General features: G+C 34.3%; 1 protein-coding gene and 1 pseudogene across 1 annotated transcript; both read left to right on the top strand.

Moving 5' to 3' along the window:
* Positions 463-7,814, top strand: LOC109127982 (putative xyloglucan endotransglucosylase/hydrolase protein 1). Its single transcript, XM_019233633.1, has 6 exons — positions 463-615; positions 3,926-4,121; positions 4,198-4,298; positions 4,390-4,583; positions 5,406-5,583; positions 7,599-7,814. Exons 1-6 carry the CDS (start codon positions 463-465, stop codon positions 7,812-7,814), a joined length of 1,038 nt encoding a protein of 345 aa, XP_019089178.1.
* LOC104732429 lies at positions 9,272-10,043 on the top strand (annotated as a pseudogene).

Below are 11,378 nucleotides of genomic sequence, written 5' to 3'. Positions count from 1 at the left end.
TCAACTCTCGTTTCTGTCGTTTGAATCCTCTCTGGATTTGAACCCTTGATGCTTGGCCGAGGAAAGTCCCACCGATTCTGACTTGACCGAAGACACACTCCTCCATCGATCCATAGCCGCGTCCGCGGGTCATATCAGTTAGGACCGTTGATTGACATTATTGGAGAGAATGGTCCTCGTGTATCTGGTATTGGTTTTCTCTCAACAGTTGCTGGAGCTTCAAGGAATGGTGAATGGACCATTTCTCGTGGAAGGAATTCTCAACTACAACTGCTCAGATCCTGTTTACAAGACAAACCAACTCCTAGCTCATCTCTTGGAAATGATGTATTTGCTTGGAAGCTAACATCGGATCAATCACATGGTCTTTTTTCCTCCAGGAGAACATGGAATCATCTCCACCCTGTTGGTCCTCAAGTTCAGTGGCACTCTCAGGTTTGGTTCAAGGAGCGCATACCAAAAATGGCCTTCATGAACAACTCTAAACAGACTTACAACAAGAGACAGAATGAGAAGCTGGAATATGCAAGTTCCGGATTCTTGTCTCCTCTGTCTTGCTGGGACAGAATCAAGGGATCACTTATACTTCCAATGCTCTTACTCCAAGGTCTTATGGTTTGATTTCTTTGCGCACCTTCTCACTCAACTGCCAAACTCTTACAATGGCTTCCTCTCTTGGATAAAGAGACCTACAGCGAATGGGAGACTCAATGTGATATGCAAGCTTTTGTTCCATCTGGTCATCTGGTCAGAGAGGAACGCAAGAATTCATTCTACCGACTTTCGATCAACAGATAGGCTGAAAAAAGAAATCCAGCTACTTCTTAGGAGAAAGTTGATTGCCCTCGACAAGTCTGCAAGCTAAAACACTCCCACTGAAGAACACTTTCTCTACCTCTGGTTCGCAAATTTCCAGTCTATTTAAATCTCTTTTTGTTTGTGGTCAACTGTTAGATCTTGCTCGTGCTGTCTTTAAGCTCTGTATTGTACTCACTTTCTAATTTCAATATATTGATATCCCCTTTAAAAAAAAAAAAAAAAAAGAAAAAACAATGCACGAGAGGTAATGTTTTTCTGGTATACTTAACCATAACAATGTTGACTTTATGGTTGAAAATAGGGGTGTTAATCGGGCTAGTCCGATCCGGCATGAAATCCATAAAACTAGCATATGTTTGAGTTCAGCCAGATCCGATCCGAAATATTTACAAGCTTATATTTCAAAGTCCGGGTCTGCCCTAACATGGCTACAGAGCTTTTTGAACTTTTTCGGGCTTATCTTACGGATCAAAAATTCAAACGTATAAATTTATAACATGTCTTAAAAAGAAATGTTTATAGGTGCATTATAAAACAAATCAACTAAAATTTAAATAACTCATCTATATTCAATAAAACCAACTTAATTTAAAAGATCAAGTTTAAAAACCAAATATAATTTTATACTTTAACCAAATAAAACAATATATAATTCATATTAAATATTACACATAAATATTTTAAAAATATTAAGTAAGGTTAATACGTGAATATGAAAACTAGGAGTATAGTTTTAAACTTTATTTACAATAAATCATTAATCAAATATTGCAAGCAAACAAAAAGAAGAACAAAAAAAATACAAATATACTTGGTTAAGAGCTTTTTGGATCGGTCTGAGTCTGATTGGGCTAAGCCCAAAAAACTCTATAGCCAGAATGAGCTGAGCCCGAAAGACTCGATATTTTCTAGACATATATGTTGAAGCCCAAGTCCATGTTTTTCAAAACCGGACTGAGCCCACAGATTTTGGCTCTAATTTACATGGCTCGTTGAACATAGTTGAAAAGTAAATCTAACAAGTTGAAAAATGCAACCATTTGCAGCCATAGTTTGTCATGTGGTACAAGTTATATAAACCATCTTTCTTGACCACTATTATGGATTTAGTAGAAGTTTTTTTCTATAATAATTATAAATTTCTTGGATGAGTTATATATATATATATATATATATATATATATATATATATCCAACTAGTCCAATTAAATTATATAATTGACTGCACCAAAACAAACATCATTGCATAGTTACATACATTTAGATGTACTAAAACAAACAAAGAGCTGGTACTTGTTTTTTTTATATGAAAAACGATCTTTAAGTTTCGAAATCTCTGGTTGTTCAAAAAAAAAAAAAGTTTCGAAATCTCTTTATAAAGTGATTTGCTTGTCACTAATATGCATTTTTAGGTGGAAATTCTTCAATATATATATATATATATATATATATATATATATATCGTATATACGTATATTGTGAATAAGTATAATTCATACTCTATATATTTTTATAAAGATAGCACTTTATCTAGGAAAATCGGTAATTTCATACCCCAACTTAGGGGGTATGTTCAATTCCTACATCATGTTTAATACTGTGCAAATCTATACATTATGTTAAATAAATTTTAAATTAACAGCCCCAACTCATAAAATTTGGTAAATACATACATAATCTGTAACGGTGTTGAGAAACAGTTAACGACTGCTTATGTGGACGCCACGTATGAAACCTCGTTGTTTTGAGAAAGAAAAGAAAAAACATTTTTTGTTAAGACGACGTCGTTTCTTGTTACTTTTCTTATTTCTTTTTTGAGTTCTTCCTCCTTCTTTCCCGACTTCTTTGTTCAGTTCTCAATTTAGGGATTTCTTCTCTTCTCTACATCCGTATTTCAATTGATTCAATTAGTAATGAGTATCGATTCTGATGTGTGTCTGATAGTAGAGAAGAGAAGAAATCTGCTTATGAATTATCTTTCGACGATTATTCTCTTCACCCAACGAACTTTTGCTGACCTAAGCTCGTATGCAGAATCCAAATCGAATTTTGGATCAAATTCACCGATTTCAAACAAATCCAATATCGGCATAGCACCATTCCGTCAACGATTCGATTCCGGTTCACTCTCGGTGGAAGCTTAGAAGTTAGAAGGAGAAATCTTAAGATGCGGAGACGGTGGAGGAGATGGTAGCACCACCGTAACTTCCCGTTTGAATAGCTTATGTGAGTAGCAAAACGAAAAGAGATGAATGAGAGAAGAATCTGAAAAGTGATTGAATAAGAAAATTCTTGAGATTAAGAGAAACACAAACACAATCAATCTAACTAATCTCGATGTCTGGACACTACGTCCAGTCCAACGTTGGAGCGTTTCATGGCGGTTAAACGCCGGAAATATGATGATAGCTAACAAAGCCATATCAAATTTAGAGATTTTGAGTTTTGATCGATTTGTTGTAAAATTGCTTAGAGAACCGACAAGGAATTGATTAATCAGATGTGGATGTAGTGGTGAATGGGTGAAATTGATGAGTGGCATAATTAAAGAACATACAAAATTATTTATCTTAAATAGCTTATGAAGACATTGAGATAACAAATCTGAAATCATTGCTTACAGGAATCCTGGATTTCACTAACTATTGAAAAGTTGTGTTTCTTCGTCGAGAGTTTGAAGAAGAAGAAGAATGGAACGATGTTAGATTTGATTTATTATAAAATGATGTCATCTCAACTCTAGTAAAGACATTGCTTTGGATGAAGATTTTGATTCTGAATTTTGCTCTGAAACGTGGCAGCCATGTCATCACGCTTTAACGGTGTTTTAACATTGTTATGTCTCAGGTATGGTTTCGCACAAAATCATAAGTTAATGTAGTGAATTTTATTTTTTGTATAATAAAAGTATGATTTGGCACAGTGCGATAGATCATGTATGAATTTAACATATGATATTAGTTGGGGTATGTAAAACCCTTTTTTCCACTTCATCTACGCAAAACCTATTAGATTACAAAATCAGCCCATCACTATACATGAATATAAATAGGAAAGATCATTGCTCCATTTAAAAAGCTCAACTAACTAATAAATTTAACTGAATAATATGGAGGAATATATGTCGATATTTGGTTTTCTTATACTGTTGCCCTTGGTCATTAGGGTTCAAGGAGGTATTAACATTGACGTAAACCAAGAAGCAAGTTTCGATGAGAACTATGTCGTTACATGGGGACAAGATCATGTCTCGAAACTCAACCAAAACAAAGAAGTTCAGCTCTCCATGGATCACAATTCAGGTCTATTCTATATAACAAAATAGTGTCATTCTTAAGACTAAAATGTGAATTGGTTTTGTGTTTCTGACACCTAAAGGTTCTGGTTTTGAATCCAAAAACCACTACGGGTCAGGATTCTTTCAAATGAGAATCAAATTGCCGCAAAAAAATTCTGCCGGCATCGTAATCGCTTTCTATGTTCGTGTTTTTTTATATATATATTCTTTTTCATTTACATTGACTTTTAGCTTTATAAAGAATAACTCAACTTCCCATATTTGTAATATAGCTTACTTCAAAGGGAAACATCCAAGATGAAGTTGACTTTGAGTTCTTGGGGAACAGAGAAGGGAAACCAATAACAATACAGACCAATGTGTTCACCAAAGGTCAAGGAAATAGAGAACAAAGATTTGTTCTTTGGTTTGATCCCACTGAAGATTTTCATGCCTATGGAATTCTTTGGAACCCATACCATATTGTGTATGTTCCCTTTCTTCATGTTCTCCTCATGCATTTTTACAAAAACAATTAATTGAAATTGGTATATAAATAGATTGGATACAAAATATTTAGATTAATGGGTTTTCAATCAAATATATGTTGGTATAATTTATAGGGTAACCAAAAAAAATGAATATAACAAAAAGATGAAAAATGATAATGAATATAATATGTTGTGTATAGAACTTTTTTTCTTTCTTTTTTTCGGTATATACATATTAGATGCCATTATGATATATGTTTGATAAAGAGTTAATTACTAGATAAGGACTTTTTCAATGGCATTTATAGTTTTTGCCATTTTGTTTTAAATATTTTAGATTTGCCATTTTTAAGATTGATCAAAAACACATTTTTACACATTATGTTTGGGTTTTCTTGGTTCCATTTTTTTTAGGGTTTAGTGTTTGTTATGATTTATGAAGTATGTATGTTAGAGAAAAAAAAAACAAAACACACAATTTTAAAAACTGAAAAATGGTATATCCATAAAATTTGAGTGAAAATGGCACATTGATAATATTTGAGTTAGAAAATGGCAAAAAACTATAAGAATCCCTTTGATAAATGAATATTTACAAAGTTTGGATCACTTAATTGGGTCTCTGCTAATTATCCATTTTTAAGATCACTTATTAAGACATAATTAATGATGACTTTGTGAATAATAACATTTTAGTAAAAATAACACATGTAATATCTAATAGTTGTATATTGCATATTATTGAAAAAAATGCTCATATATAATATATTAATACTTATAACTTCTTTTTTTTTTTGTAAACGATGAATTGGTTATAGGTTTTACATAGACAATATTCCAATAAGAGTGTTCAAAAACAACACGAAAGGCATAAGCTACCCATCAAAACCCATGCAAGTGGTGAGCAGCTTATGGAACGGCGAGGCATGGGCAACCGAAGGTGGAAAGGCTAAGATCAATTGGTCTTATGCTCTTAAAAAGAGCTTGGGCATTGGTGTATACTTGGTTTTGGTCCCCCAAGTTTAATAATATTATTATGAGAGTTTCTTATTTTTGATACGAGCATTGGTATCTATTTGTATTTGGTCCCCCGAATAAATTAATAATATTTTTAAAATTTAGAAATTTTATTCAACTTAAAAAACAAAAACATAAAACATAAAACATAAAACATAAAAAGAAAAACAAACATTTTATTCAAGTCATAGAAATTTTTAAAATTAATCTTCATTATCTTGAAGATATCCAAATTTAGTCCATATATGCTCAATCAAATCATGTTTTAGTTGGTCATGGGCTTGTTTATCCCAAGTCTTGTTTGACGAGTAATCGTAGTGCTGATATTTGAACCCACACCGGCGGCACCAACGGTATATGTTTGATCCACATATTCTCCTTGTTGAAATTCAGAAACAATGTTTCGGTAACTGTATGCATGGCGTTCATCTTCGACAATCATATTATGGAGTATTATGCATGATCTTATAACATTTGCCATTTTGTATTTATCCCATAAACGAGATGGATTTTTAATAACGGCGAATCTAGCTTGCAAGACTCCAAATGCATGCTCAACATCTTTCTGCACAGCTTCTTGTTTTTTAGAAAAGAGAGATTTTTTCATACCTTGTGGAAGTCGGATAGATTGAATAAAAGTGGCCCAATTGGAAGTCGGATAGATTGAATATCAGTGAGATAGTACGCCAAATTGTACTCCCTTCCGTTGACAACGTAGTTGACTTCCGGTGCTTGACCGGTTATTATGTCATCAAAAACATTAGATTGATCAAGAATATTAAGATCGTTCATAGTACCTGGAGCTCCAAAAAAGGCATGCCATATCTAGAGGTCATACGAATATAATTAGAGAATGAGAGAGATTTATAATGGAAATAGAAAGAAGTTGGTTGGGGTTTAATAAGTAAAAAGGTAACTTGCAATAAGTTACAACACATAATGAGCTAACAACCACAGTCTAATCACAATTTATGACAAGTACAATTCAAAAACAGCTATGAAGTACTCGTTAATGGCTCATTCAATTTAAAGATGGCAAAAACAGATATAAAGTTGGTATTACTATCTACACGGTTGGTGTCTTTACTTACAAGTACATAGTACATCCTTAGTCACAATTCAATTTATGTAACTAATACGCATGAACAATGAACAAACCACACAAAAATGTCACCCAACAAGAAATCATAATCAAGAATCAAGCATACCAATTAACTAGACTATCTAACTACAGATTACTAGTCTCTTGCCCTAAACATTACACAGCTAGTTTGTATGAGTTACTACCATATCTTAATCTGAGGTAAAGGGATTCAACTTTTATGAGTTACAACTACTTTTGTTAAGTTACTACCGGAGAATAAACTTTAGCTAAATCGATAATCCTACACAAAAAGCTATGAACAAGCTATACACAGAGACTAACCCTGAAGCAAATCATATATATCTCAAATTGGAGGAAGAAGACATACCTTAAATTTCGCACAATTGAACCGACCCAAAGACGCCAGACAAGCTACGGAGGACACAAAATTTGGAGATAGGCGTGAAATCGGTGGAAAAGAGGAAGAAATCCACGAGAGAATTTCGTCGCCGTCGCCGTCGAGATGGAAGGGAGAATTTGAAAAGCCTTCTCGAGATTTCGTCCCGTGTTAACCCTACCCAAAGACGACGGACAAGCTACAGAAGACACAGAAGGTGGAGATAGGCTTGAAATCGGTGAAATCGGTGGAACAGAGGAAGACATCCACGAGGGAATTCCGTCGCCGTCGAGAAACAAGAGAGAACTCGAAAATTAATCTCTCTGGATTTTGTCGATTGTTAACCCTACCAATAGACCAACGCCAATCACAACCTTCCACGTCTCCAAGTACACGATAGAAAAACGTCGCGTTTTAAGAATCGTTTTTTGGATATTTGGCTTTTTTTTCTTTTTTTTTTAAAAACAAAAATCGGGGGACGGTTGAAAATAACGCCGATGCACATGCTCTAAGGCCCATTTTCAAGGCTTTTCTGAGTCTGGTTGTCACGTGGATGGTCTCAATGTTTGTGGATCATCAACATACTGGTGGAACACCGGAAAATATGTTGGACTACGCGTTTCCGAGCAGAAGGCTTACGAAAATGCAAAAGCCAAGTATATGAATTATGACTATTGTTCGGATCATACTAGATTTTCTGTTCTTCCTGATGAATGTCAGTGGAATTAGTGACAATGTGACATTTTATTCAATATCTTATTCACCAGGTAATGACCGGTGATGTCAAAATATAATTGACTGACACATATAAATTTAGCATATATATAACTATTTGTTTGTTTTTTTCCCTCTTGGTTAAGACTTAAATAAAAAAATCGCTAAACGTTTTAGATAGGAAACATGGAAACTAGTTTGTGTATTTTTAGGTTTGTGATTAACACTTGACACCTGTCGCAATCATATTAATATTATCGCCAAAATGAACCTTGATATAATAAAATTAGATCAAATATAAAAATATCCATAATATCCTTACCAAAAAAAAAATATCCATAATATTTTTATCTCAAGATAAATTTATTTATTTAATTTACAAATGACTCTATTTAGCGCTCACACATGAAAGATTATCATCCAACTAATATATTAAAATTTTGATTCAATAACAACAAAAATCAAATTAGTTTGAAGTATTTGAACAAAAAAATTAGATTTTAGATTATTAAATCAAAAATTAAAAAAGTAGGGGATTTGTTTATAAAAGAAAAAAGCTATTTCAAAAAATCAAGTGAAAAAAAATTAGGTGACAGGAAACTTGTAACATAAGATTTATAACTCTTTTCTTCAAAGATTTTAGAATTTATTACAAATATCATTATCAGTTAATTATTTTAAATTTTTTCTAATATCTAATTTTGAGATTAACTTTCTTCATATTATTGAATCATTTTGGACAAATAATGTCTTTTATCTAACTTCATTCACACCATTTATAGATTGTCCCTAAAGAGAAAAAAAAAATCAACATAGACCTTAAATTTATTGGATATTGTAATTAATATAAATCACTATTTTGTAGAAAGATTAAGGTTCAAGGATGTTGGGGGTGGATCCACACCCCAAACAAAAGGCCCAGCTCAGGAAAAGCCCATAATAAACCCCCAAGGGAAGGAAGGGTGTTATGGTCTTTTACATAGACGAACCGACACGACTCTCTATAAATACAGGCGTACGGCCTGCGTAAAAGGAGGTCAGAGAAAAAGGAAGAAAAGTAATACAGCAAGTACAAGAACTTCAGCTCGTCCAAGCAGAAGTCAACGGTTTTGGAACCAATCGCTCGGAGAATCGGCGAGACAACAGCTCGTCTATTATCCTCACCTACTTTTGTAACTCGTCTAAATCGTGTTAAAGCCCGTCTTTTGTGTCTCGACACCAATATAATATAAGAGAACTTCGACCCTCCTTTGACCGAACTAAATACACTAATTGTGATTGATTCCATCATCAACAAAGGAGACATTAATCTTAACTAAAAAATGGATTATAAAACTATAAATAATAGCCCAACATTTATAAATCTCTCTTCACTTTTAATTCAATTTTGTTGTTTGAGGCTAAAGCTTCTAGTAAGCCTTCACCCGATTGTTTACAAGTTTATCTTTCTTTTTTTCCATTTATAAGCAACAATGGAGCACGATGAAGAAATACCCTACTTGAGAAATGAAATTAAGAAAGATATGGAAGAACAAATCTATAAGATCTCCAGAACCTTCGACTTACAAACATCTGATGCAACCATACTTCTCATGCATCTCAAATGGGACTCGCTTCTTGTTGCTAAGCACTTTGGTGGAAAAAGGGAAGAGTTATTGGCAGAATTAGGTCTACAATCAATTGTAATTGATTCAAATCTAGATCTGTCTAACTCATCCTGCGGTATTTGCTCTAGGATTGAAGAATTTATTGAGTTTGATCATGATAATGATGGTGATGATGGTGATGACCATGGTGATGGTGATTACCATGGTGATGGTGATTACCATGGTGATGGTGATTACCATGGTGATGGTGATGGTGATGGTGATGGTGATGGTGATGGTGATGGTGATGGTGATAGTGATGGTGATGAGGTTGAAGATGAGGAAGATGAGGATGAAGATGATGAGGAAGATGATGATGATGCTAATGATGATGAAGAAGATGATTGTCTCATCTCCACACCCTTTTGTTCCCACAAGTTTTGCAAAACTTGTTGGAGAGAGTATCTTAAAAAGCATTTCTACTCTTTGGAAAGAAACCTAACTCTAATCTCATGTCCTGATCAAGATTGTGGAGTTGCGGTTGGACACAAGACAATTGAGAAACTAGGAGTACATGATGAAGAAATGTACGAGACTTATCTTCTGAGATCTTACCTTGAGATCAAACATCTTTCTGCACCGGATTGCAATTAGGCTATTGACCATATTTAAATTTATTGAAAAATAAAAGTTTTTTTTTATATAAATGTATTTTTTTAGTTTTTTAATATTCAAGGATTTCGAGCTGAAGTGTAAGCTAATCTTCAAAACTTATGAAAAATTATGTTCTTGCCGTTATATAAATTTACAATTAGATATCATGATTTAAATCGTATAATAAGATTCTTATTATTTTCTCTTAATACCTTAATAAATTATTTACCATAATTTGGCTCCTTTTACTTTCCATAGATTCAATAGTACAAAATAATTTTCAAGTATACAAAAACTAAATTCGCGCCAAATACTTAAATCGTACTAAAATTTGTATCATGATTGGAATTGTAAAAAAAAAAAACACTCCCCCTATAAATTTGGTCATTTAGTATTTTGATAAGTTTTCAACTGTAACATCCGTGAACCAAAATCCCGGTTTGGGAGTTGCATCGGTCGATGCAGGTTGTGCATCAGTCGATGCAGGTTCACTTTTGTGCGTTTTGACTTAAGTCAAACGCTGCGTTTTGGGTAAAGGAAAACCCTTAACACGATTTTTAGTCTCATTCGTGTTGTTTGGCCGTTTTTGGGAGAAAACGAATGAGAGAAAGAGTTCTTGAGTGTTCTTGGTGATTCTGGAGATTTGAGGCTGTTCATGGAGAGATCTGTAGCTGGGATCGTTGTAGGAGCTTCCTAGAAGCGTTTTCTTCCTTGTGTTAGGTTCAGATTCGTCTTGGCAAAGATAAGTGCAGGACCATGGCTTATCTAAGCTAGAGAACTCTTTAATCTGCTTGTTTTGTGTTGTTAGACGTGATAGATTGTTGTTATGGACGTTAGGAAGCTTTCTTGTGGCTTGGGATCGAGTTTTGTGTTTACAGGAACGAAGATCCGGCGAGAAGCTTCGGGGAAAACACGATGCTCGACATTGCATCGGTCGATGCATAGCTTGCGTCGGTCGATGCAAGTGCGAGGACGGCGCGTAAAACTCTAGAGTTTTCGTGTGATGTCGAGCATGCATCGGTCGATGCAGATTGGGTATCGGTCGATGCAAGTTACACTTGCATCGGTCGATGCAGCTTCTATGTCGGTCGATGCAATCCCTTGGTGTGTCGATCGATGCATGTTTGCGTCGGTCGATGCACTGTCCTGGTTTGTCGATCGTTGTTTATTGCTTGTTGTTTGATGGTTAAAGATACTCTATTGCTTGTGTGTATAGCCCAGTAGATGAGAGGATTGCCTTACTGAGTGTTTATAAAATACTCATGCATTGCAATATGTGTTTGTGGTGCAGGTAAAGGCAAAGTGTGATCGTGGAATCAAGGCAATGAAGAGGAGGATG

This window comes from Camelina sativa, chromosome 12 (genome assembly GCF_000633955.1).
Source record: "Camelina sativa cultivar DH55 chromosome 12, Cs, whole genome shotgun sequence".
Classification (NCBI taxonomy): domain Eukaryota; kingdom Viridiplantae; phylum Streptophyta; class Magnoliopsida; order Brassicales; family Brassicaceae; genus Camelina; species Camelina sativa.
Note: the sequence above shows the minus strand (reverse complement) of the source record. Positions and strands in the feature narration are given on the sequence as shown.

Coding starts and splice junctions, on each gene's coding strand:
- LOC109127982 (XM_019233633.1), top strand. CDS start 463: ATGGCCTTCATGAACAACTCTAAACAGACTTACAACAAGAGACAGAAT. Junction 4,122..4,197: donor CTCCATGGATCACAATTCAG/GTCTATTCTATA, acceptor TGACACCTAAAG/GTTCTGGTTTTGAATCCAAA. Junction 4,299..4,389: donor GCATCGTAATCGCTTTCTAT/GTTCGTGTTTTT, acceptor TTTGTAATATAG/CTTACTTCAAAGGGAAACAT.